This window comes from Mustela nigripes, chromosome 13 (genome assembly GCF_022355385.1).
Source record: "Mustela nigripes isolate SB6536 chromosome 13, MUSNIG.SB6536, whole genome shotgun sequence".
Lineage (NCBI taxonomy): Eukaryota > Metazoa > Chordata > Mammalia > Carnivora > Mustelidae > Mustela > Mustela nigripes.
Window position 1 is genome coordinate 142788966 of NC_081569.1, and position 26189 is coordinate 142815154.

The 26189-nt window shown below is 63.7% G+C and overlaps 2 protein-coding genes across 4 annotated transcripts in view; both read left to right on the forward strand.

The window, feature by feature from the left end:
* Positions 1 to 1773: 1773 nt before the first annotated feature.
* On the forward strand, positions 1774 to 13114 carry EXOC3L4 (exocyst complex component 3 like 4). 3 transcript variants are annotated; one of them, XM_059374048.1, is made up of 12 exons: positions 1774 to 1918; positions 5090 to 5526; positions 6020 to 6683; positions 7422 to 7533; positions 7797 to 7919; positions 8290 to 8390; positions 8623 to 8703; positions 9623 to 9737; positions 10254 to 10373; positions 10461 to 10613; positions 11247 to 11368; positions 12565 to 13113. In XM_059374048.1, the coding sequence occupies exons 2-12, from the start codon at positions 5106 to 5108 to the stop codon at positions 12755 to 12757; spliced, it is 2205 nt and encodes a 734-aa protein (XP_059230031.1). In that variant the 5' UTR covers positions 1774 to 1918; positions 5090 to 5105; the 3' UTR covers positions 12758 to 13113. The 3 variants fall into 3 exon arrangements, with proteins under 3 accessions (XP_059230031.1, XP_059230033.1, XP_059230030.1); XM_059374050.1 differs by lacking the exon at positions 1774 to 1918 and adding an exon at positions 2509 to 2729 and having other exon boundaries at positions 12565 to 13114; XM_059374047.1 differs by lacking the exon at positions 1774 to 1918 and adding an exon at positions 4856 to 4991 and having other exon boundaries at positions 12565 to 13114.
* Positions 13115 to 24721: 11607 nt separating this feature from the next.
* TNFAIP2 (TNF alpha induced protein 2) overlaps positions 24722 to 26189 on the forward strand; it is a 10410-nt gene continuing 8942 nt past the window's right edge. Inside the window, exons 1-3 of the mRNA XM_059372165.1 lie at positions 24722 to 25039; positions 25288 to 25645; positions 25941 to 26184. Of these exons, the coding sequence (XP_059228148.1) occupies positions 25303 to 25645; positions 25941 to 26184 (587 nt within the window). The 5' untranslated portion in view covers positions 24722 to 25039; positions 25288 to 25302. The remainder of the gene's footprint in view (positions 25040 to 25287; positions 25646 to 25940; positions 26185 to 26189) is intronic.

A 26189-nucleotide genomic window follows, 5' to 3' on the forward strand; every position in this document is an offset into this window, starting at 1 on the left:
GTGCTGCCAGCTTTCCGGGGACCCCTCTCTTGAGAGGAGGTGACCCTAATGTGCCCTGTGAAGTAGAGACCAGGAAGGCCTCGCCCTATGGGAAGACCCCAGTCCTCAGAGGCAGGACCCAGGGCTGGCGTCCTGGCCTCGGTCTCACCAGCTTTGTGGGCCGCGGGCAGGTTCCTACACCTCTGAGCTGGTGTTCCAGGGCAACGAGGGTGGAGGTATTCACTCCACAGAGGCCCTGGGACTGCCAAAGAAGAGCCCCGGGCTGTCACTGCGGGGTGTCCCTCTGTCTCTGAAGCTGCGCGTCCCCCTCCCATCTCTCGGTTTCTGACTGCTGGAGACACATGGCCCAGGAGGCCAGCGAGCAGACCAGCCTGAGCTGGGGCAGGGGCCCCTCCACCCCACGGGGCTCGAGCTGAGACTTGTGACCCTGCTTCACAGAGGGGTACCCAGGGCTCAGGGGGCTCGTGACTCAAGTGGGAAGCCAGAGGGCTTCCTGGAGGAGGTGCTGGTATCTCTGGGTCCGATCTGACCCGGCTACAGGTGGCAGTGGGGCACTGCAGCATCTCAGGTGCCTTCCAATCTGTTGTGGGCTGGAGTTTGTCCACCGAAAATTCCTACGTTGAAGTCCTGACTCCCAACAATTCCTCAGAAGGTGACTATATTTGGAGACAGTGCCTTGAAGAAGGTGACTTGTTAAAACGAGGCCATTCGGGTGAGTCCTGATCCTATAGGGTGAGTCCTGATCCTATAGGACTGGTGTCCTCATAAGAACAGAAACACAGAGACACGCACGGAGGAACGGCCGTGTGAGGACGCGGGGAGAGCCTGGCGTCCCCCTGCCCAGGAGAGAGGCCTCAGGAGAAATCAGCTTTGCTGACACCTGGATCTCGGATTTCCACCTCCAGAACTTGGAAAAGTAAATGTCTGCTGCTTAAGCCCCCCAGCCAGTGGCGCTGTGTCCTGGCAGCCCTTGGACACAAGCCTGTCTCCACCTGCCCTGCTCTGCCCCCTGCCCAGAGGCTCCTGCTCAGCCTGCTCAGGCCTGGATCAGTCCTCCTTGGATTTCCCCTAAGTTTTTTCCAAGGATGCCAGCACCAGAATCCCCCCATGAAGATGTGGGGCCTGCCTCTTCTGGGAAGCCTCAGGGTCCCTCCCCACAAACCCTCCCCAGCTGGATCCGCGGTGGGGGAGGAGGGCCTGTACTCCCCATTCCGCAGGCCCCGGCCGCATCCACACCTTTGCTGACCGCTGCCCAGAGCGCCATCTCTCCTCACTCCTGAGCCGAATCCTTCTCCCCCTGAGCCCCCTCCCACGCCAGCTCCTGAAGCCCTCTGGAATGGCCTGTGGCTTATGACATTCCCTTTGCTGTCACTGTGACATCCTCCCGATCTATCCCCCCACACCTCCACCCCTGTGTCCCATGGGCTCTTGGCTCTCCGTGCCAGGCAGGGGCTCTCCGAATGAGCTTGGCACACGGGCCCAGAAGAGGGAGGGCTTCTTCTGGGCTGGGATGCCGCCCACCGAGGCAGGCCAGCGCCTCTGGCCCCTGGCCTCAGTGGGACCACAGAAGGGTCCCCCTCTCACTGCCTTGAGCCCTGAAGGGCCGCCCCTCCCCTGCCGTGCTCCCTGACAGCCTGCGCGTGGACTGCTAGGAATCAAAGGTTGGAGTAATAGTGTCTGTGACAGGAGGGGCACTTCTGAAAGTGAAACTACGGGTTTGGGGTGGAGGATGGGGCGGGGGGTGGGGCCGGTGGGCCCAGGGCGTGCGCAGACCAGGCTGGGAAGTCCCAGCTGTTGGTCACTCACTCGGGCTGCTCCAGAGTCCTCACCACCGAGGCCCAGTTCCCGGGCCCTGGCTCAGCAGGCTTCTCCTGGCAGCTACGTCCTGCCTGGGGCCTGGGCCCTCCTCACCCAGCAGGTACGTTCTGTGCAGGTGGCCCGGGAGGGCTGCGGGGATGCCTCAGGAAGTGGGCTGGGACTCAGGGGGCTGAGGACGGCTCTGCTCCGGGTCTGCCAGTGGCCTTCTGGGCCAGGGATCTCAGCTCGGAGCCTAGGACCGAGCACAGACACAGACACGCAGAACGCGGCTATGCGGATGGAAAGACCCACACATGGGCACTGACAGACACACGGACTCACAGACAGAGCCACTTGCAGGCCTCTGAGACACATGTACAGGGGGACACACTCAGGTTAACACACAAGGCCCGTCCACACAAAAGGGGGAGCCCCCTCAGGCCCCCCCACCACGTTAGATAGCTTATCGGTTTTCCTTGGGTACCTGCCAGGTACTGGGCGGGCCTGGCTGGGGGCTGAGTCAGGCCCACTCCCCGCCCTGGGGGGCTCGTGGCCCAGGGCCAAATGCCCCACACCACGCCACCATCCCTCAGTCACAGGACACCCAGCGTGAAACCAGGCCCTGAGCGGGAGGTGTGGATTGTTGTCCAGAAAGGCTGCCGAGGCAGGTCTGGGGCGGGGTCAAGGTGGAGTCCACAGGGCATGGAGGCCAGCAGATACCAGTGTGGGGCCCGGCCAGGATTGCAACGGGGACCCTGAGCCTGACAGTCCCCTCCTCCACCAGGCTGGCTCTGGGCAGATGGGCACGGGGCCGATGGACGGAGACTCCCGGGCCAGTAAGGAAAGCCCATTGCCACAGGAACATTGGGCAGCACAGCCCAAAGACACCTTGGAGGTGGGGGCACCCATATCCCCTGGACCCTGAAATCCAGGTCAGATTTGGAGAGCTAAGATGGGGGGGCTGGGCATTTGAGGGCCAAAGAGGTGCCTGGGGGGCCGGATGGGTACAGGTCAAGGAGGCCCAGAGGTGAGGCTGGAGGGGGTCCAGGGGTGGGGGGCTCTGGCTGCCAGGATCTGCGGAGCCATGGAAGGGCTTAAAGCAAGGGAGTGACCTGGTTGACTTGTGCTGTAGGAGGGTCCATAATGGCTTGGGGAAGTGTGGGAGCAAGAGGGCAGAGGGACCAGCTGGGGGCCTCGAGGGGCCTTCAGGACTGTTCTGGTTCTGGAGGAGGGTGGTCGAGCAGGCTGGGGGGACCCGTCTGCTGGTGTGGCCTCACAGAAGACCCAAACTGCCAGCCGCCCCTCCTTCCCCTGAATCTGCCTCTCGGCCTCACTCCTGACATCCGGGAGCAGCTGCCACTGTGGGCACCTCGGCCAAGAGAAAGGGTTCCTTGGGCAGCAGCGTGGTTCACTGTAGCTGGGAGACATGGGGACCCAGGCTGTGCTCCCGAGGCTCCCTGACCCTGAGCTGTGTGGCTGGAGGCAAGACCCTGCCTCTTTTCTGAGCCTGTTTGCTCATCTATGAGATGAGGTGGCACCCTGCAGCTTTGTCATTAGGGAAACCTGATGTGCGCCAGGCCTTGGGCTGGGCGCACAGTAGGTGTTTACCAAGTGTAAGCTCAGCCAAGACAGGGCCCACTTGACCTTCCCCCATGCCCCTAGTGACGATACTCAAAGCACATCTGGGCACAGCACAGGTCGCCTGGACCCTGCTGGTGGCTGAGGGGCTGGGGGTGGGGAGGGAAGAAAGCTCTCGGGACAATGTTCCCCGCGTGTGGGGGTCAGTCCAAGTTGGGGCAGGGTCCCTGAGTCCCAGTGCCCAGGAGAGGACGATGACCTGTGACCTGGGCAGGGCTGATAAGAACCCATCAATCACCTGCTCCTGCCTCTCCCTCCGCAAGGCCTCTCTCCAGGTGTTAGGTGGCCTCTGGGAACAGGAAAGGAGGCCTTCGCTGACGACCTGTGTGTGCGACCCCTGGAGGGCATTCGGGGGGTGGGGGAGGGTCTGGGCCTTGACCATCCCAGTGTCATCCCCACCAAGGCAAATGGAGGCCTGGGAAGAGGTGTTCCCGCCTGATGTCACCCAAGGGTCAGGTGACAGCCTGACCTTTGTCCTGGGAGTAGGGGGAACCTGGAGATGGGCTGGGGGCTCTGGCCTCTGGTTCGTCTGTGACTTCAGTAGGTCCAGCCCTCCTTGTGGCACACTTCTCCAAGGCTAAAGTAAGACCCTGCTGGTCTAAGAGAGCCCCCACCCGGGCCACACCCTCACAAAGGGGTGGGGGGGGGTCCCCCAACGCTGAGGAGTCTCCTCTCTCCCACACCAGCCTTACCTAAAGGCAGAAGATCAAACACAGGCCCGGCTCTGCCACAAGGGAGTATGAGAGCACCCTGGGGTGAGAGCACCCTGGGGCAGGCCTGGAGCCCGGGGAGGGCAAGGGGGGCCCCTGCTTCGCACCTCCATGCTCTGGAGACCCCCTCGGGGCCCCGTCACTGGGGGGGCACAGCAGGGCTGGGTGGAAAGGAGAGCAAGGAAGGCGTGCTGCCTTGGGGACCTCCAGGTCCCTCCCACCACGCCCCCCCCAGTGCTGCAAGGCTGGATAGGGAGATAAGCCTTGGGGACAGCGGGGCGTGGCCACAGACCTCAGGCCTGACCCCGCTTCCCTCCAATTCTGAGTTACCCAGAGAAGGGGTAGACTCTTACAGGGGTCCCTGAGCTCCCCTTTGAGCAGAAGCAGTTAGGCCGGATGGGCTGAATAAGGGTGCACGGAGGACTTTGGTGGGGGGGAGGGCAGTGAAGCCTGGGGGTGCGGGGAGTGGGCATTTTAGGCCTCAGGACCTCACGTCCAGGAAATCCTGGATGTGGTTGCTGGGCCCAGCCCCCGGGGGCTGTGGGCTGTGGGCTGTGGCTTGGGCTGGGCCACAGGACAACAGTGCAAGTTCAACTCTCCTCTCCCACTCTGACAGGAGGGTCTGGCCTGGCCAAGTCAGGGAGGGTCGGCACGGGGCCAGGGGGCGCTGCCCTGGGGAAGGTGGTGTTGGGGAAGTTTTCCAGAAGGAAGTAGCTGTCTGCATCTCAGAGCCAGCTGCAGCCTGGCACAAAGACAGCCCCGGCCACGAGAGCTGCCTGGTGCCGGCCTAGGGTCATCTCCTGGGAGAAGCTTCCCCGACCAAGCCCAGCTGCTGGGCTCCATGAGGTCTCACAGGTTTCTCACGGGGTTTCCGCGCCCATCCCCCAGGGCGGACGCCACCCCTCTCCCACCCCAGAGCTCCTGAGCCTCCTTTTCATCTCCAGCTTTCCTGCTACCAAGATGTCGTTGCCACAGACGGTGACCTCTGGGCCAGAGCTGCACAGCCCCGAGGAGCCTGCGAAGAAGCTGCAGACCCCACCAGTGCGGGGTCCCTGGCGGGCAAGCGGTGAGGGAGCTCCCGGCACCCGCCGTGAGGACACTTGGCCCGGCCTGGGCACATTCCGGCGGGCCTTCTCCCGGTCAAGCCAGCGGGCCTCAGGCCAGGCCCCCAAGGAGGACCTGGGCCTGTTCCAGCGCAGCTCCCGCTTCCTGTCCCGGTCCCTTCGGCGAGCCCGGGAAAACAGCTCCACGGCTGACCAGTCCCACGCCACGGCTGTGCCAGGGGTGACCCAAAACCCACAGATGCCCTCTAGGGTCATGGATGGTGGCGGCCGGCGGTCCTCTGCTGGGGTGGGACGTGAGGAACTGGAACCGGAGGCAGGTGAGTGCTTCACAAACAATACTGAGCATGGGGGGAAACTGAGGCCAGAGGGTGAGCAGCAGGGCCCAGGCTTCCTGACAGGCTGTCCTCCCCAGCTCCTCCAAACACTGCCCTGCCCAACCGCATTTTACATGCTCCCAGCATTTCAACCAGGGGAGCCTCCACGGGGCCGCTCAGAGAGGTGAGAGTGAGCCCAGCGAGACTCAGAGAGGTTAAGTGACTCGCCTCAAGTCTCACAGCCAGGAAGTGGGGAAATGGGATTTGAACCCGGACCTGCAGGACTCGGGAACCCTCACCTCCCCACCGTGGTCCACAGCCTGGCTCCTGGCCAAACTAGAGGCATGGGCAAGGCCCTGGTCCTCTGAGGTCCCGGAGGGCTCCTGGCAGCCATGCGCCGGGAGGGGAGGTCCGGGGGGGCTGCCAGGGCGGGACACACTGGAGCTGGGCCCAAGGCTGCCGAGCACCCTCACTGCCGGTGTCCTCCGCGTCCTAGCACAAGACAAATCCGTGGCCGACCTCATCACCGAGCGCCAGCTGTTGGCGGCCTTCGAGCAGCTGCGGCAGCTGGAGGGGCGGCTCGTGGCCGAGAAAGCCTCGCACAGCTTCCAGGAGGACCCCACGGGCTTCGCGCGGCGCGCCATGGACGTGTGTCTGCACTACGACGGGCTGGCGGCCGAGATCGGCGCCATCGTGCGCGAGACACTGGGCCCGGGCGGCGTGGACGCGGCCACGCTGGGCGAGCTGGCCCGCACGGTGCGCGCGGAGGAGGAGGCGCACCCCGCGTCCCCCGCCGACGGCGACTTCCTGCTCACCCCGCGCCGCTGGCGCCTGCACTGGGAGGACGCGGTGAGGCAGAGCGCGCAGGAGCGCGTGCAGCAGGCGGGCGCCGGGGCGGCTCCTGGGGCGGCTGAGGCCGAGGGGGCGTCGGGCCTGGCCCAGCGGCTGGCCGAGCTGGGCGGCGTGGTTCGCAGCGACCTGCAGAAGGTGTGGCGGGAGGTGCTGCCGGCTTACTCGGCCGCCGGCTTCCCGGCCGGGGAGGCCTACCTGCGGGCCTTCCACGGCGCGGTGGCCCAACGCCTCCAGGAGCTCGCGCAGGACGCCCGGGGCTGCGAGCAACTCTACGTCCTGCTGGACTGGGCGGTCAATGTCTACGGCAGGTGAGGCCCCAGCCAGCGGCCGCGGGAGGCCCCGGAGGCTGGCATTGCCTGCCTGGCCGCTGCCCAGCCGGAGGCCTGTGGGTGCCCGCTCACCCTGAGCAGTTCGGGGCTCCCTTCTTCTCTCTTCCCTGGGGTTGGGCTGGTGGTTGGGCAGCAGAGATCCCGGGGACTTTGACCTTTTCTTCTTGGGCCCTGGTACTCTCCTACCAGAATTTTCCTAAGGGGCCACCTACGCACCCGTTCCTGAAAACGGGAAAACATCCGAGAGCAGTCCAGAGAGAGGGCATGTGCTAATCCACAGGGTGCCTTTGCGCATTTACAAAAGGGCAGCCCTCCAGGCCAGACACAGGGCGGCTCGCAGAAGCTGGATCTCACCCCCACTCTTCCCTTTGGATGGGCCCCTAGGTACAGGGCCTGGCCAGTCGCCAGCTCCCGCCCCCAGCTCTGCACAGTGTGATGGGGTGGATTACCTTCGCCTCTGAGCACTTCCCAGCTCTGAAGGCCAGAGCGCAGGTGGGAGGAGGGTGACTAAAGGCTCCTGGGCTCATTAATTTGCTGTGTGGCCTCAGGCAGGTGCCCGTCACTCTCTGGATCTCCCTGGTGGGGGCTGGGGAGTGGTAGATCCCTGAGCTGCCTGGTGCTTGGTGATGGTGTTAGGCTTGGCCAGGGGGAAATTCGGGGCAGCAACTCATGCATCGAAGCCCAGCCCAGGCCCTCAGCCCCTACCCTGCCTTCCAGTCCTGACTTTCTGGGCGTCCCAGACCTGACCCTGTCCATGGAGCCACTGCCCCCACTCCTGGCTCCTGCCTTGTGGGCCCGCCTGGAGAGTGACTACACCAGCTTCCTCGAGGTGAGGCCAGGGGCCAGGCCTGAGGGGCATGGTCCAGGCTTAATGTGGCTGCCTCACCCTGGGGAGGTGTGGTGCCCAGAGTCACCCAGGGTGTGTGGCCCTGGATCAGGCCAGAGTCCCTTCTCACCGTGTGGCCTTTGGCATAGGCCTGTGCCCCAGCAGGGTGGTCCTTTCCTCCGAGGGTGCATGACAGCTCAGGAGGTGGGGGACGGGGACTTCTTCTTGGGAGGGTCTCACTGTGCCCTTCTCGCCACCTCGCACAGACCAAGGTCACGAGCTGCTTCGATAGCATCCTGCAGCTAGAGCAGAGTCGGTGGGCAGACATGGAGGCCCCCGATGTGCTACAGGGTCTCTACCACACGCCGCTGTCCATCGATGTCCACATGGTGAGCCTGGGGCGGTGGGGGGAGAAGCATACTTGGGCCTCTGGTGCTGTTTGGTTCCCTTTGAGGTGGGGACGCCCAGAACTGTACGACCCAGCCCCAACCTCCTTTCCCTATTAGCCGAGAGCCTGAGGCCCCACCTGGAGTGGAATCAGGGACCCTGGGTCACATGCCAGGCTGGGATCCCCGGGGCTCAGCGTCCAGCTTGGCAAGTGGCCTGTGGCTGTGGGGACAGGGAGGAGCTTCTGGAAGCTGTAGCCGAGATGGGGAGACAGAGCAGGGCAAGCTGGGGACACCTCTGGGCCACAGGTGGGGGACAGGGGCATCAGGATCTGGGCTCTGACGTGGGTTCAGCGGGTGGCATCTCTTGTAGCTTGTGGCAGAGCATGTGAAGGTGGCCGGTGCCATCTCTGCGGAACTGGAGGCCACCACCCTGAGCATCTGTGCACGTGCACTTGGCCTCTTCCTGCCCAGGTGCGGCCACCTCCTCCGCCTGGGGATGGAGTGGGTGGAGTGGCCAGGGTGTGGACAGCCCTCGTCCCTGGGTGAGGGGAGGGAGAGCCCAACCTGTTTGCTCAGTGTGAGATCTCAGGACAGGTGAGAGGGAGGGGCCTTGTTATAACCCCTGGAGGTCTGGGTGGACACCTGAGCAGAGGGCTGACGCGCTAGGAAGGGTCCCTAAGGCCTCTCCGTACTTCGCCCCCAGGTTTGCAAAGGCTTTTCTAGAGTCGAAGGCGGTGAGCGAACCTCATCTGGGCGCCAATATCAACGCCTGCGAGGAGCTCCGGTGGGTCTCTCCTGCTGCTCCGCAGAGGGCGTGCCCGGCGCCGCCAGCAGGGGGCGCGCGAGCTCGGGGAACCGGGCACCGCAAGCGCCCGCGGTGGCCAGCTGGCGCCCCGGAGGAATCTGGACCCCGCGGAGGCACTGGGGCACTTCCCAGAAGGCCTCCATGGATGGCTCCGTCTCCACTCCCACCCCCGCTGGAAGGTCCTCCCTCCGCCCTTCAGAGCTGAGGCCCTGGAAGGGATGCAGGGAGTTTCAACGCAGAGCAGAGGGGGAGAAGTTCCCGCTAGCCCAGTCATGGCCTGGTGCCTGCCCAGAGTGTCCGCTGTCACCATGGGTTCCTTTCTTTCCTCCCTTCATCCAGGTTAGCCATCTTCCTTTTCAGGGACACTCCCTTCTCCGGGAGGCCCTCCCTGGCACTCCATCCTCCCCACTACCCTGGGGGTGGCACCTGGGTCCCTTTGCCCCCAGAAGGCAGGGCCCCCCCCCATTCTGTTGGCAGCAGCTGCCCCCCTTCTATGCCTTCAACACCAGGACCAGCTTCGGTGTCTCCACATTGTGGACCACCAGCAGCGGTGGGGGTGGACTTCGAGCCACCCCTGCTGGGGTCAGATCCTACCTCTGCCGCCTGCTCCCGGTGTGCCTCAGGATAAGTCACTTCCCTTTTCTGTGCTTCCTTCTGTCACCTGTGAAATGGAGTTTAGAGCGCCTGCTCCTGAGGGCTGCGTGGGGACCTAATGTCTTAGAGGGATCATCTCACCTTCAGGGTTACTAGCCTGTGCAGCCCTAGAGGCTGCCCTTCAGATTCTAGTCTAAGGTCGCGGAGTTGGTGTGGCACCTAGGCTCCATGGCTGTATTCTGGAACTCCTTCCACAGCCTGCTCCCCCTTGCCCACTTCCTCCCCTGTCCTGGCCCCACCCCAGGACCAGTCTTCTGGCCAGGTTCCCAGGAACCTTTGAAGAGCTGGAGAAACCTCTAGTGGCTGCCACCTGTACCTTCCAGAAACGGCTGCTCCAGGGTCTGCAGGGTGATGTGCAAGTGAGTAGGGTTCCCTCCCCACTTTCAACACCCAGTAGGTGCTCCCTGTGCCCTGGGTTCGTAGCAGCTTCAGAGGTGGTACGCTGCGGGGGGGGGGGGGGGGGGCAAGGGACCTGAACCGACCAATGAGGTCAGGAGACGCCTACTGACTTCAGTCTCCACCTCTCCGAGAAGGTGGGTTCAAGGAACCAGACCCCTCACCCAGCCCCTCGGACCTCCCCAGGCTCCCCTAAGCAAGGCCTGCCTAGAGGTTCACACACAACCCTGTCCACTGGAGCTCAGGACCCAGATGAGGCGTTCCTGCCAAGGGCCTGGTGACATTCCTGGCTGAGAGAGGAGATGTTACCAGGGGGACTTGAGAAGGCAGCCAGATAACCCCTCCAGAGTTTATTCCTGGGGACAGGCTGTCCCTTGACCCGAAACGCCCCTGTGAGGAGCCAGGCACTGGACTCTGAGGGGAGGATCTGAGGAGGAGCAGTATATGGTTGGAGGACTCCTGTCCCCCTCCGCTCCCAGCCGCTTTTCAGGAACCTGTGCACCAAGGCGTGGCTGACACAAGACGTGCTGCAACCCCTCATGGACAAGGTGGTGGCCTTCGCCCACCATCTGGAGCACATGGCCCCACTGCCGGCACAGGTATCTCAAGGGCGCAGGGCTCAGGCGGGGACGCGCGCGGGGCGGGGCCCTTGGCTCTGACCCTGACGCAGCTGCCGGCTGGCCCAGGAGACCCTGCAGGAGCTGCACCGCTACGTGGTCCGAGAGTACCTGGCGCAGGTGTTGAGGCCGCGCGAGCGGTTCCGGGGTGAGGAGCGCCTGAGGAGCGCCCAGAAGATGGGCGTCGACGCCCAGGCCATCGGCGACACCTTCCAGGGCTTGGTAGGAGCATCCACGGCCAGCCCCGAGGGCCCGCCTCCTCTGGGGCCTCTGGCCTGGGGACCTTCCGCGGGCACCCCCGTTCTCATTGTAGTGGCCTCCGCAAGAGCCCCCGCGGGGTGGGCTTTGGCAGAAGGGGCTTTCCCCGGGTGCGGCTGGGGCGGGGCTCGGTGGTGGTCGTCTCCGCACATTTGCATACGGCTGGTGGGTTGGTGGGGCTAGTCGGGACAGGGTGGGCCTGTGGGTGGATCTTCCAGCCCCCCCCCATCCCGCCTTTGGAGCTGGGGCACTTGGTACACGCACACCCCTTATCTGGGCTGTTGGTGTCCCGCACTCTGTAGGAGTCTGGGCTGTACCTCTGGGCCGGGGCCTCAGTTTACCCATCTGAGCAGAGATGGCAAGACATCTCTGCACTGTATTATGGGAAGGGAAGGTGGCCGAGTCCACCGCAGAGGCCCGAGGCCCCTTCCGCCACAAGCGCAGGAGGCAGTCATACCAGGGACGCGGTGGCGGCTGCAGGGCGGTGGCAGGGGCCGGTGGGCTCGGGGGGCACTAGTGGAGGGGTCGCTGGCACAGGCGACAAGGAGGCTCTGGGGGCAGGTGACCCGGCCAGCACTTGTCTCCGTGTCTCCGTAGGGCTCTGAGGCCACGTGGCTGGACCAGGCTATCCGGTGTGTGGCTGACATCCTGGGTGAGACTTACAAAGACGACATCCTGAGGCACCTGGAGACACTCATCAGGAGCTACCCTGACATCAGGTCTGTGACCCACCTGCTCCCTCATGGGGCTCCAAGGGCAGAAGGCCACCAGGCCCTGGGGCAGGGGGATTGGTGCCTTCAGAGCATCCCTGTGTCTCTAGGTGGGCAGGGGAGGAACCCCAGGGAGGCACAGCTTGTTTTGGTGGGCAGGAGAGCCACTATGCAGGCCAGGTAGGCCCTTCCTCGGGCCACTATGTGCCAGTGCCTGGGGACCATGGCCCCTGACCTTCAGGCAGGATGAGGGGGATGAGGGGGGTGATGGGGGAAGGGGGGGGGTCAGCCTTCCTTCAGAAGCTATTCTGGGCCACTCTCCTTCAGTGCCCTCGGACGGGGAGGCCCCTACAGCCTGGGGGAGTGGGTTGTGGTCAGGGCCCCTCTTTGGGCATCAGACCCCAGAGACAAGTACCCATTCCTGAGTTTGAAGGGGAGGCATGGCCCCTCTGCAAGAAAGCCCTATTGGGAGCCTGGAGACTCCTGACACCCCGACAGGAGGAAGGAGACTTTGATCCCCGGGGGTGTGTTGGGGAGCATGGTGAGTCATCGATCCTGTGGAAATTCCAACCCCAACCTCTCCATAACCTTGGAGAGTCCAGGATGGGGAGGCAACAGAGAGCCCAGGGCAAAGCCCTTTGCCCAGCCTGGACTCTCTCTGTCTTTGGCTGGAAATGACTACCCCCTCAGAGCGCAAGGGGGGTTCCCCCTGGTCCCTGGGGTTCCTCTACACTCAGCCGGCTCCTCCCCTGCCCCCACCTTCTGGAGGGGGGAGGAGGGGGGACTCTGGGTGCCGCTGAGCCAGGGCTGCCGGCCCACTGCACGCTGCCCCTCTCCCCGCTGCCTGTGTGTGTGGCTCCCTGCACAGTGCTCCCAGGAAGAGGCCCGGGACACCTCCTGGCCAGGACCCCTCTCCTGGAGGCCATCCCGCTCTCTCGCTCACTTCTCCGCTGTTTCTTGACCTCCAGCTTGGACTGTTGTCCCTGTTGGGCACACTCCTCTCCGCGCCCAGCTCAGCACCCTCGGAGCCCCAGCCACGCTGTGCAGGGCCCTGCCCCCTCCCTCAGCCTCCATCATTCTTGACCTTTCTCAAGCGGGGCCCCAGGAATGCTGGGTGGCCCTGCACTTGAGCCAGGCCTCCCCCCACCCCCAGGTCGGGATGGCCCCTGAGATGGACTGGCAGGGACAGGGCCGTGTCTTTGCAGGCGGGACCACGTGCTGGCCATCCTGGCACTGCGCAGACTGGGCCGCCGGCGGAACCAGCGGCTCTTGCAGCATGCCCAGGGCCTGCTGAGGGCTGCGGCCAAGGCAGGGGGCTCCGGGGCAGCAGGGGGCCGCGTGCTCTTCGAAGAGATCGAGGTGCCTGCCTCCATGGACCTGCTGATCGCCTGCATCTAACGGCCTGGGTCTGGGAGGGGGCGGGCTCAGGTGGGGGCTGCGTTAGCTCAAGGGCACCTCGCCCCAGGCTTGGGAGCCCAGGGAGACGCGCTCAGCCCTGCTGCCAGCCTTGAAGCGGATGATGAGGAATCTTCACCCTCAGACACGGTGGCTGCGCCCAGGAGGAAGGGCGAGAAGAGAGGCATTTCGGGCATTTGCAGGGGAGTGTTTGGGGGAGGCAGAAGCTCCCTTCAGGACTGCCCTCCAGGGGAGGCCTCCCTGCCCAACGGTCCAGCTCCACCCCCAGTCCGAATGTGAAGGACGGAGTATTTATTTTGAAAATAAAAGTGAATTAAAATGGTGCCTCCCGAAAGAGGGGGCGGGGCTGAGTTGGCTGAGAGCAGAAGGTGTGGGTCCCCACGTAGCGAGGGGTTGGGACGGAAAATTCTGTGGTTGTGGGTTCTGCCCATTGTACAAATGGGGAGGCTGAGGCGGGTCCAGAGCTGGGAAGGCCTGTGCCTGTGGCTGCAGAGAAAACAGTCTTTAACCCTGGGATCCTGGGTCCACTGGCCTCCTGTGCCAAGTGAACCTCACCCAGCAGGGGTGGGCACTGCTCTGGCAGTTCTCAACAGGCCCGGGCTCCTGGGAGACAAGAAAAGGCCAAGGCCTGTTCTGCAGCCTAAAGTATTTGGGTTAGACGTGAGAGGGACTTCCCAGCAGGGCAAGTATCACCCGGGGAGTATATGTGGGGGAGCCGAGCCTGCTGGTCTCAGCTCTGCGAGGCGAGGCTGCAAGGAGATCCCTCCAGTGTGCACCTGTTACCCTCCCCGCCCCCTTCTCTCCCAGAAGCTTGGCCCTGGAATTTGACTCCTACCTCCTGGCGAGGCTACAGGGAAACTCATTTGCATGGGCAGCCCCTAGATTGCCAGAGAGCCTGAGCGCGGAGACGGTGCGGGGAGACACTGAGCCGGGCAGCCAGCCATGCGTGCCTTCCCACCGCCCTTCTGCAGCAGACCACTGGCTCTCTGAGCCTGACCTTGACCCCCAGTGGTAGGGGGCAAGTGGCTGCAGGTGGGCCAAGGTCCTGAGAACCCAGTGAGGACGAGTCTCCTGAGCACAAGGCGAGGGTTCTGACAGGCAGCAGGCCCTGGCAGGTGGGGGATGGCCCACCTCCCCACACCGTGGACGGCCAGGGGCAGTGCCGGGGAGGTCTGCCACAGCCCCTAGGCCAAGGCCAGAGAACACAGCCAAGTCTGAGTGTTGTCGGGGTCCTGAGGGGAGTGGAAGCAGGTACCAGGGGCAGCCCCCTCCATGGATACAGGAAGGCTGGGGGTCAGGGGTGGGGCAGGCAGGGGGCTGAGGGGATGTCCAGACCTCCCTAAGCAGGGAACCTGGAGGGGGGTGGGGCAGGAATGAGGGCAAGGAGAGGCTGTGGTTCAGTGCGCAGACTCCAGGCGGGTGGGGGGGGGGGTGGTAGGGGGGCGGGGGAGGGCATGTCCCAGCGCTGCCGCTGACAAGCAACGGTTGCATCTTTCCGCTGTGGGGAAACTGAGGCCCACAGAGGGTAGAGGTTGCTGCACAGCAGGCCCCAGCATAGGTAGCTTGAGGAGAAAGGGGTTAGCCAGGGGGAAGGGGGGTGTCGGAGGGGCACCGCCTGGGTGGGGTAAGAGGGCTGGATCAGACCCCAGCCTGGTTCTCCCTCGGGAGCCCGTACCCCATGTTAGAGCTCCAGTCGCCTCGTGGAAGCCTCCTCCCACAGCCCCTGACCCCGTCCCTAACAGGCCTGGCCTTGCCCGAGCCCCTTGGCCGAGGCTGAGGGTCCTGGGGTTGGGTTTCCAAGACAGGCTCCAGAGCTGGGGGGGAAGGGGGTCCAGTCCCAGCTGTGGGACACCTCTCTGTGGCGCCCAGAGGCGCCTCCCTGTGCCTCTGTTTCCCGCACCACGAGAGGAGGCCGTCTGTGCCCCCAGGCTGGGGAGGCTGAGGTAGAAGCCAGCCCCGGGCTGCAAAGAGAGGCTGAGCGGGCGGCCGTGCAGTGCAGGGCTCTGAGGGGTCGCGAAGCCTGAGGTGGTGGGGTGGGTGAGCGGGGCAGGCGCCCGGAGGAGGCTGGGAACAGAAGCGGAGGAGCCGTTCTCTGACAGGAGCTTCCTGCCGCGGGGGAAAGGCTTTGGGCCGAGACCCAGGCAGCCTTCCTGAGCGTGTCTGGGCCTGGAGATAGGAAGTCAGGCTTTCCTGGCCGGAACCCTCATGCCCAGGCGGGTGTGTGGGCCTCGTGCGTGTTCCTGTGGGCCTAGCAGGATCTGGACACTGGGGCTGGCTTCCCGGGGCTAAGCGGGGATGAGCAGGAAGCCGGACAGCGGCCCTGAGGCCGGTGGTCAGGAAGGCTGGGGCCCAGAGGTGGGCCAGACCCAGGGAGCCAGGCTCTGGCCATTGACCATTCTGCCCCAGACCCTCCCGTTCTCCCTGCCCACCACGTCCCAGGAGGCCTTGCCGAGAGTGTAGCGTATTTCCTTGGCCATCCTGTCGTCCAGGCCAAGCCTGGGGGAGGGCGCGGCCGTCAGAGGGCAGCTTCCGGACTGGTGGGCCAGGCTGTCTGGCTGCTACGGAAGCCTGTGTGCGTGCGTGTGCCTGCGGTGTGCCTGGGGGCGCAGGGGCCGTGCCCAGTGTCTGCGTTCCCCTATGGAGCAGGACATCCTCTTTGCCCCCTGAGCGGGGCTCCTGGGCCCTGCCTTCTGACCCCTGGTCTGGTCTCTGCCTGGCTACCCTCGTTCTCCTGCATGGCTCCCCGGTCTCTCCTCACCAGCCCAGCTTGGCTTCCTTCAATGCGCACCCTTCCTCGGGCTTCTTCAAGGACTGGGGGGTTGCTTCTGGCCCGGGGCCTATGGGGAAAACAAGCCCCCTCGGTGCAGGTTCTGGGACTCCGGCCCAGCCTGGCGAGGGCAGTGGGAGAGCACAGAGGGCCATCCTGCCCAGGGCCGAGCGCTCAGGTCCGAGGACACCATGAGCCACGGCCTGCTGGTCCTTCTGCCAGCCCAAAGACAATCCCGGGGTATCAGGAGGGACCTGGGTGTTACCCGGGAACCCCAACTCAGCCGGGACTGGCGCCTTCTGTGGATACCTCTCCCTGCTGGCCGCCGGATGCTTGGGCCCAGCTCCCCTTGAGAATGCGGTGCTGTACCAGCCCATAGGGCCACACCAGGCAGCGGTTTGCTCAGGGCTTGGCCTTGCCCTCCTGAGGAGGGGGGTTAGATGAGTGTGTCCGTGGGTCCTGGCACACAGGGCACGCCGCCAGCATCACCAGCGTGTCATCTCCGCGCCTGCGCGGTCTCTCCCTCTTTCCCGCGTGCCTGGCCACTCCAGCCCCTTCCTTCCTGGCCCCACACCTCATGGGGTCAGCATCCGCATGGCCAGGATGCGGTCCTGCAGGCCTCCACCACTGCCGGGGAGGGGAGGGCAGGAGGCTGCAGCGCTCCCAGGGTCACCCCCCACCCCCATCGTCACTTCCTTCCTCTGCTGCCACCAGGTCCCTTTGGGAACTCAGCAGGCCAGAGAGGCCCTCTCCCGGCTCCGTCTGCACTTCTCCAGGCGGTCCACGGGGAGGGCTGGGCAGCGGGCCTGTGCGGGGGCTGGGGAGACACGGATGCCGCTGACAAGGTCCAGCCCCACAGCATCCCACGTCTGGGGGGGATCAGTCCCGGCCCCCCTCATCCCCCACGCCCAGTGGTGGTGCAGGCCCTCCCTGTAGGGGATTGTGCCAGGGGCCAGGAGCGCCCATGGGTGAGCGCTGCCAGGGTCTCGGCCTGGCCTCCCTGGGCCCCCTCCTCTGGTGAAATGGTTGGAGGGCATGACCCTGGACAAGGCTAACCCAGTCCCGGGTCCGCTCCTCTCCTGGGACCCGTGCGGCCTGGACTAGTCTCTGCAGGGATTCCCTTCCCGTGCGGCACACACACCTCCCACCTCTTGGTGGCCTTCAAAACATGTTAGATGTTTTCAGTGTTTAACGCGTGTTTCGGAGAGCGACACCATCACACAGCTCAGAATTCGAGAAGGACAAAAAGGTTCTAAGAGGAGATGTCTCCTTGTTTCCGTCCCTCGGCGTCCTTCCCGAGAAGCAAGCGGGGCTCCTTAGGGGATAAGCAGCTGCTCATCCGTGAATAACGAAGAGGCAAGCGCTGGTGAAAAGGAGGCAGGCCCTGGTGAAGCACCTGCTTTTGCCGGAGGCGGGGGTCGGGGGGGTGGGGTGTCCTCCTAGAGCCCCGCAAAAACAAATGAAGAACCCAATGCTTTCACACTGACGGAATCCTCAAAGGAGGAGATCTCGGGGCGCCTGGGTGGCTCAGTGGGTTAAGCCGCTGCCTTCGGCTCAAATCATGATCTCAGGGTCCTGGGATCGAGTCCTGCATCGGGCTCTCTGCTCAGCAGGGAGCCTGCTTCCTCCCCTCTCTCTCTCCCCTCCTCTCTGCCTGCCTCTCTGCCTACTTGTGATCTGTCTGTCAAATAAATAAAATCTTTAAAAAAAAAAAAAAAAAAAGGAGATCTCGAGGTCTTGTAAAAGAGGAATGTCATGACAAGTCCTGCCGTTTCCAGGGTACCCGCGGGGTGTGCCTGGCTAAGCTCACTGATTTACACTTTCCTCCCTCTCCGTGGACTCGGTGCCAGGGTTAAGAATCTGCTTCTAGATCCAGACACCTCTGGGCTGGGACGCCAGCTCGGCACCTTCCTGGCTGTGTGACTTTGGGCAAGTGACTCCGCCTCTCTGGGCTGTCTCTGCAGGTGTAAGATGGGGAGCACCCCTGAGAAAACATAAATGTGGTGCTGGCTGAGGGCCAAGCCCCCAAGAGGACCATTATTGTTATTTAAGGGTCCCCCGTCTCCCATAACCCTTTCCTGGCAACCTCCCAAGCCTGCGTCACACCGTCTCCAAGAAGGAAGGCTGAGGCCTGCGAGATGGACCCCAAGTCTAAATGAACGCAGGTGTGGGTGATGGAGCTCCCCAGGGCCGGGGGGTCTTCACACCTCAGCCCCCACCATTATGCCTTCCCTCTCCAAAGTCCAGAAGCCCAGAGCAGCGAGGGGTCCCCTCTGTCTTATCGAAGGAGGGGTGCCCGACACCCAGGCCCTGAGGGGTCTGGGGACAGCCTGGCTTCCCTCTTGGCCCTGCAATGCTGGGGTTCCCAGGCAGCTGCTGCCTCGTGAGGTGCCTCTGTCACTGGGTGGGGCCTGATGGGGAGCAAGGCGCCTTTGGGTTGTTTTCCTGGAAGTCAAGGGCCTGAGAGAAAGGCCCCATTGCAGTCCCAGGCCTGAAGAGGTAGAAACTGAACTTGGCCTTGGGAGGGTGACTGGCTGGTGGTGAGCCAGGGTCCTGGGTCTCTTGGCAAAGCCACTTACGCTTGCCTCAGTTTCTCCACAAGCCCTGCTTCCTCCTGGGGTGGGGGGGGGAAGGGGAGGAGCTTCACGGGGAGGGAGGGGCATGATCTGTTGGTAAACACTTGGTGTGTTAGTGCCCTCCTGGGCAGGGCTGCCCTGTGAGACGGCTCCCGGTCAGCTGTCCTGGCCATCCCGTGGTCCCTGGGAAGGTCAGCAGACCCCAGCGGAGGTCCGGTGTGGTTTCAATGCCCTGGAGCTGTTGACTTCCCCTTTTGGGGAAGGCCGGGTGGCAGCAAGGACCACAGCCCCAAGGCCTCGAACTTTGCGTCACTTCCCACTCTGAGACTCAGTTTCCTCATCTGTCACCAGGGGGTACAATGGCTCTGCCCAGGGCAGCTGGCGAGTGGGGCATCCCTGGAAACAAGAGGGCCTGGGAGGGATCCCGGTCAGAGGATGGCCGGCCTGGGAAATAAAGGAAGCAGCAGGCCCAGGCTGGGGCCGTGGGAAGTGCAAGTCATCTCTCAGAGGGAAGTGGGCCTAGCCCTGGGGGAGGGCTTTGATATATCCTGGAATGCCCTCATTTCCCAGACCTGGGGAGCCCTCCCGAGGGTCAACACTGCCTTGTGACCAAGGCACACTGGCCCAGGGACCCCCAGCCCCTTCATTCCCATGCAATGTGCTCCCGGGCCTTTGCATCTGCTGATGTCTGCACCAAACTTCACCCTCCTGCCGGCAGCGTCCCCCTCTTCCAGGGAGCTTCTCTCCAGCAGGGCTCTCAGGCAGGCCTGAGACCGAGGAGAGGGAGGATCACTAGTGACACACACGCACGGCCCTCTCTTGGTCTCTGGCCCAACCTGGCTGGGCTGCCAGGACAGAGTTAACCCCACCTGCTGCCCCACAGGTTGAAGGTGAAGACTCAAGTCATTGACTGAACAAGTCATTGACCAGAGAGATGAGGTGTTTGGTTTTTTTTTTTTCCAAAGACAAAAAAGAAGTAGAGGGCAAAAAGCTCCCCGTGTTTGCATCTAAGCTCTCTGCTCTGGCAGTCTTTACTTTTGTCTGACTTAAGTCAAGCTGCATTTCAGACGTTGATCAACACTGGGGGAGAAGCAGTAGGGCACAGGGCTTCCTGGCGGCATCCTGAGCTCCACGCCGACCGGCACACGATGGAACCTCTCTGTGCCTCAATTTTTCTCATCTGTGAAAAGGGGATAATTAAGAAGTACCCATTTCCTAGGACGGTCTGATAAAATCAGTTAATGCACGCCAAGCATTTAGAACAGAGGGTGGCACCAAGTTCAAGGAGAGTCACTTGTCTACCCACAGAATTGAAAGCAGGCGGTTCCATATTCGCACACCCGTGTTCAAGGCAGTATTATTCGCAATAGCCAAGAGGGGGCAGCAACCCCAGCGACCACGAACCGATAACAGTGAAATATTACTCAGCTGTAGAAAGGAAGGAAAATCTGACACCTGCTATAATGCGGCTGGACCCTGGGGGCATCACGCGGCGTGAAATAAGCCCATTACAAACGGACTAACACTCTTAGGGTACCACTTCTATCAGCTGCTTAGAATAGTCACGTTTATAACGAGAAAGTAGGACAATGATCTCCACGGGCAGGGGAAGGAGGATGGGGGAATAGGTAAGTAATTTCAGAGCCTCATTCTTGTAAACTGAGGAGTGTTCTGGAGATGGGTGTTGGGTAATAATGTACATGTCCCTGAACTGCACACTTAAAAAGGTCAATATGGTAAATTTGGTTCTCTGTGTTTTATCACAGTTGAAGAAAACGGTCCACTGTCATGTCTGAGCAGAGGGCAGGGCGGTCTGCCCACGGGTCCTGGGCTTCTGAGGTCCCAAGTTCACAGTGAGGAGCCGGCTGTTGCCCCCAGTGCCGCACACTTGACTTCTGGGCTGGACCGGGAGGGGGGGTGGGGGGGGTGTCTGCAGCCAATCCGCTTCTGGCTTCCACCTCTGTCCTCTCTCCCAGGTGGAGCTGGCCTGGTCTCCCCTGCCCATCCCCCCCGGGGAGATGGCAAATGGGACAGCAACTGGCCAGGAACACTCCCGAGCCAGCCAAGAGCATCTGATGTTCATTTCCTGCTGGGGATGGAATTTTGGCTGGCTTGGCTCCCTCTGAAAGTGTCTGGCCCCTTGAAGATGGCTTCCTCATCTATCACGAGGGGGTAAGGGTAGTGCCTGCCCTGCTGGCTATCATCCCTTGGCCCTATGCAGCCCTGTTTTCAGAGGATTTCCCTTGTGTTGGGGAGTCCATATAGGGGACCCCCAATCCTCCTATCTTAACTCAGGGAAAGGGAAAGGGACCGGAGCAAGCACAAAGGAGAAGGCAACTTTTCCGGACTCCTGGCTGCTGCTCAGGGTGAGGCCATGGAGAGGGAGCTCAGGCAGCCTGGGCATCCGGGGATGCGGTCGGCTGACCAGGCCCCACCCTGGGAAGTGTCCTTCCTGCCTCCCCTGATCAGGATCCTGGGCTCTGAGGGGATGGTGGGATCTTCGGGCCTGACAACCACACCCCCTGCCCCCACCCTATGACTCAGAAAGCTTCAGATTCCCCAGCAATTTCCCAATCTGTTTGGGGTGAGGAGAGGAGGCCTGGCCGGAAAGTGCGGGATTGCACAAGGAGGCCACAGGAGGCAGCCACAGAGGCCATGAGCCAGGAGCTCTGCTTTCCATCCGCGTCGGCCCTATGTCGCTGGATGAATTTGGGGACCTGGCCTTTTGTCTCCCCATCTGTTCACTGGGGAGCAAATGGAGTGCCCCTCCCAGCCCTGAGGCTCTGTGGCTCTGAGGGATCATCTGAACTCTGTCAGCCCGCGACCCCCTCCCCCAGGGACTCAAGGGAAGAGTGTGGAATCTGTCTGAAGGGCCACTTCCTGGCATTCCCCCTCCCCACAAGGACCCCCAGGGACAGGATTAGGGGCAAGCCCAAACCTAGCATTTGACTTCCATTCCCAAGGAGGAAAAGGAAGTTCTCAGTCCCAAGGGGCACCTCCAGCTCCACCGCCCACTCCCAGGGCCCAGGGATCTGTGCCCAGCTGCTGGGGGAGCAGGGAGTCCACGGGAGGGCGACACCAAGGGTGGGGCAAACAAAACATGGGAGGGGCAGGGGTTCTAGCAATGAAGGGAAAGGGAAGCTGGTGCCCAGCTGGGAAATTCCTGAACGACACGGTTCTTTCCAGAGGGCAAGAATTCCTAAAATGAGAAAGAGAGGTGAGTCCCTAATGGTTGCTCTTCACCAGCAACAACCCCCCCCCCCCATGCCCCACCGACCGGCTGACCCCGAGAAAGGGCCTCGCGGAGGAAGGACAAGGCCGCCCAGCCTGAGCTGTCGGGGTCCGGACCCGGTGCGTCCCGAAGCCTGTCCTGGCGCAACCGCAGGCCCAGAAAGGGAAAGTTGTCCCGTGGGAGTCCGGCGGGTGTGTGACCCCGCGGGAGCTGCAGGTCGCTTGCCTTTCTGAGCCCTGTTCCCGTCAAACAAGATAGCGAATGCCGGCACCCCGCAGACGTGCCCTTTGTCAAGAGCTGTCCGGACCCCCTTCCCCTTAGGCGCCTGCTCCAGCGGGGTCCCCTCCCCGCCGCCTGGGTGGGAAGGCTCTGCCCCCACGCGGCAGTCCTCGCGCGGCCCAGGGCGCCGGGGCGGGGGCGGCGGCGGCGGGGGGCCCGGGGACCCCGCAGGGCGACCGTCGTCGCGCGGGGCTGGGCGCCGCTCTGTGACGCGGGGAGGGGGTCCCGAGCGCGCGGCCCCCGCCGGCCAATCGGCGGCCGCCGTCGGACAAAGGGCCCGCGCCAGGCCGAGCCCGGGCCGCGCGGGGTGCGGTTCCCCGCGCCCGCAGACCGCCCGGGCGGCTGGGAAGGCGTGACAGCCCCGCTCCCTCGAGGGGCGCGCGCGACTCCGGGCTCGGGCGCGCAGGGTCGCGCTCGGCCTTGGCCTCCGCCCGCGGGTTTTCCGCGGCCGCCGCGGGCGGGGCGAGCGGGGCGAGCGGGGGGAGGGGGGGGGCCGGGGGGCGGAGTCTGCGACTATTTCAGGCGGCGCCAGGCTCGGCGGGGACAGCGGCGGCCAGGCCCGGACACAGTAAGTGACCTCCGCCCGCACCGCGTCCGTCCCCCGCCGCCCCGCGCGGCTGCCCGCCCGCCGCCTCTCCGGGCTCCGGGCCGGCTCCCCCGACGGAGCGGCGGGCACAGCCCGACCGGGGCTGGGAGGGAAAGAGGGGGCGCAGAGCGCCCCAGGGCCGCAGGCCTCCGGCAGCCCCACTTCTAGGGAAACTGAGGCGGCCGCGGCAAGCCAGGGTGCAGGGGCCCCGGGTTTGGGACTGCAAAGGAGGGGGGTGTGGAGGAAGGCGCAGGGGTCCCTACCCTTTTGCAGAGGACCGGCCCAGGGGGGTGGGGCCGGCAGGCCAAGCTGCTTTGCTGCCTGTGTCTGGGTGTCCTCACTGCGGGATCCCTGACCCCGGGAAGGAGCAAAGGGGGGTGTGCGGTGCCTGAGGAGAAGCTGGGAGGTCAGGAGAGGGTGTCACCATGCGGCCACAGGCCGTGGTCACATGCTATGACCAGGCAGGCCCCTTGTGTCACTGTGCCCAGCCTAGAGCCCGGCTGGAAGGAACGCCTTTCCTGCACTCTTCTCTACCCCAGCACTGAGGCTGGCTTGATGGACACAGGGAACGGACAGGCGCCCTTACCACCGCTGGCTTCCTAAGGGTGTGGGGTTTTGCCACTTCCTGTCAGCATCACTGTGGGGTGGGGGTCTTCGTGCCCATTTCACAGACGGTGGTAGGGTGGTGGTGTCCACGCGCTAGGGAGTGGTCGAGATGACCCCCCTGCCACTTCTCTTTCCGCTGCACCAGCTGCCTCTGAAAATCAAGGCCTGGGATGGAGCCGAGGGGGCCGTTGTAGGACCCAGAAGTGTGAGGAGGATTTTGTACCAGAGAGGCAAGGAGGCAGCCATGTTATGTGGGGACCTGCAGGAGCCAGGTGTGAGGTCAAACAGAGCCCAGCACGTGCGCGGGCTCGTGGCTGTGTGTGTGTGTGTGTGTGTGTGGGCAGAGGTGAGGCTGGAGCGTCACAGCAGCACTTTCCCTCACCCTAGCTGGACAGCAAAGTGGGGGTCTGGGCAGTCAGCTGGCTGGACCAGCTCCTGTGGGTGCATGGCATAGGGGAAGGAGCAGACCAGCGGATGGGCAGGGCAGAAGAACCTAGTGGCCTTGCTTGCACCTTGGCTCTGGGGCTCTCTGGAGCACCCCTCGCTTGGCCCTGGAGTGTAACTCTCAGCCCCAATGGCATAGGAGAGGTGCCCGCAGTCCAGTGGTGTTGGACTTGGCTGAGGGCACTTGGTGAAGCCCTTTGAGAGAAACTTGGGCTTCCTGCCCCCCCTCCAAGGTAGCTGTGGCCAACGTCCTGGGTTGTGCTGAGACCTGGAGTAGCTAGGCTAGTAGGGAGGTAGTAGGGGCTGTGGGAAGAGTCTGACAAGCCTAATCCATACCTGCTATGTGCTTGGGGCAAGCACCCCCCAGCCCCCTTCCCTGCCTCAGTTTCTCCTGGAAGAGGGATCACCCCACCTGCCTTGCAGGGCTGTGGCAGGTGTGAATCAAAGTCATCATGTTGCATAGGTCACAACTCAGTGTATTTACTCTTGGGAGGGCAGGGGGCAGGCACTGTGGTCCTGGAGTCCTGGATCTCCCCAGTCATCAGGGAAGCCCGACCCTATCTGCTCCCCACTCCCAGCCCTGCCTTGCTCCCCTCTCCTGGGCTCAGTCATGTTTCCCTCCACTGGTGCTGTCCTTGCTTTGGTAATGGTCATGGTGCTGGGGAGGGTGCTGCTGGACACGAGGGGGTCCTACATCTCCGAAAGTGGCCTGCAAGGTGGGGGGGGGGGGGGGAGGGGGGGGGGGGGCCCCCGCCGGGGGGGCCCGGGGTCCAAGCCGGGGTCCTGGCGGGGGGGGGGGGGGGGGACATGGAGGTGGGGGACCCAGCACTGGATGATCCGAGTTACAAGCCTGACCTGTCAGCTGTAGGGACATTTCCCCGGTCAGTTTTGTGCACTGAGGATAGCAAGGCCCTCCCTGAAGGGAATGCGGAAGAGACGGGATGGGCGCCAGCGACAGCGCAGAACGTGGGAGCCTTTGTGATGATGATATCACCCCATTTGGGAGCAGCCAGGGTGAAATGGGAGCCCGGAAGCCTGGTTCCTGGCCCAAGTTACTGGGGATCCTCAGGCAGCTGGGTGCCTCATTAGACCCCTTGTCCCTGCTGACATGTGAAAGTCTTCAGGGTCCTTTCCTAGCCCTTGAAGTTTGGGAGGGCACTATGAGTTCTAGACCTGAGCCCCAAGGCCAGGGGAGGGGGTCGGGCTCTGCTCCCCTTGTGGTCACCCCCAGGAGCAGCCCTGTTTCTGCTCAAAGCCTCCCTCTGCGGCTCCACATAAAGAAGAGAAGAAGCAGGCAAGGTGGAGGCTGGGGTGGGGAGGATGAAGCAGCCCCTGGTGTCGCGACCTTTCTGGACCGCGATTCTTTTTTTTTTTTTTTTTAAAGATTTTATTTATTTATTTAGTTGACAGAAATCACAAGCAGGCAGAGGCAGGCAGAGAGAGAGAGAGGAGGAAGCAGGCTCCCTGCTGAGCAGAGAGCCCGATGCGGGACTCCATCCCAGGACTCTGGGATCATGACCTGAGCTGAAGGCAGAGGCTTTACCCCACGGAGCCCCCCAGATGCCTGGACCGTGATTCTTGCTCTGGGCAGTGGGACGGCAGCCTGTGCTCTGCCACCTCTCCCAGGGCCTCCTGAGATGCAGGATGGAACTCGTGCCGTCCAGTCCTTTCTCCTTGCCCAGGGGCTGGGCTGCTGAGGAAGTTGGTGCCAAAATGAAGTGACGGCCCCCTCCGTCTGGGAGTCTTGGCATCTCCAGATTCTTCCCTGCTTCTGGTGATTTGGGGAGGTGCGGGGGGGTATTGGATTTGTGGGAGCTGAGACACTGGTGTCCAGGGAGGAAGCTGAACTGTAGGTGCCCCTGTGGTCCAGGAGGTAGCCTGACCCTGATGGTCGCATGGCAAGACGAGATGGCGTCTGCTTGTGGCAGCTGCCACGGCTGTATCCTGGGCCTGGGAGCTGCTGTGTGTGCACTTGTCTGCTGCGGCGGCTCTCTCATTCCCCCTCCCCTTGCCAATCTGCAGGCCCCAGCCGGGGGGATGCTGAAGATGATGACTTTCTTCCAAGGCCTTCCAGGCCAGCAGACGGTGCCAGGGGTTCTTGATTTTCCCGGAAGCTCCCAGAAGTTGCCCTCCACATCCGAGGGGGAGTCCGAGACCTCCATGTCAGAGGCCTCTTCTGAAGACCTGGTCCCGCCCCTGGAGGCCAAGGCAGCCCGGGAGAGCGACAAGGACCAGTTGACAAAGCAGAAGAAGAGGTCCAAAGGCCTGGCCAACATGTTCAGCGTCTTCACTAAAGGACGGAAGAAGGGTCAGCCCAGCTCAGCGCAGCCAGAGGGCGAGCCCGAATCCCGGCCTGAGTCCAGCCGCCCGCTGCCCACAGGTAGGCTGGGGCCCCGAGCAGGGTAGGAATCGGGGATCAGAGCTGGCGGGGGACGGAGGGTGCTGGGCAGGGCTGGGGCTCATCCGAGTGAAGGGCCCCCTCACCCTGGACGCAGGGAGGCCGGCAGCGATGGGCTGGGCCGCGTCTCCCCTCCCGGCTTTCCCCTGCGCCGCCCAGTCCTGGGGCCGGCCGGGTCCGGGTCGGGGCAGCGGCGGGGCTCTCGGGGCGCACGCCTTCCCCTGTCCCGGGGCGGGCCGTCGGGCGGGCGGCGCTGAGCTTGCTGTCCCGGCCGCAGTGGAGGAGCTCAAGGAGGCGCTGGAGCGCGGGCGGCTGGAGGCGGCGGGGCCGCTGCTGGCGCTGGAGCGGGAGCTGCAGGCGGCGGCGGCGCGGGGCGGCGAGAGCGCGGAGGAGCTGGTGCGGCGCCAGAGCAAGGTGGAGGCGCTGTACGCGCTGCTGCGGGACCAGGTGCTCGGGCTGCTGCGGCGGCCGCTGGACGTGGCGCCCGAGCGGCTGCGCCAGGCCCTGGCCGTGCTGGCCGAGCAGG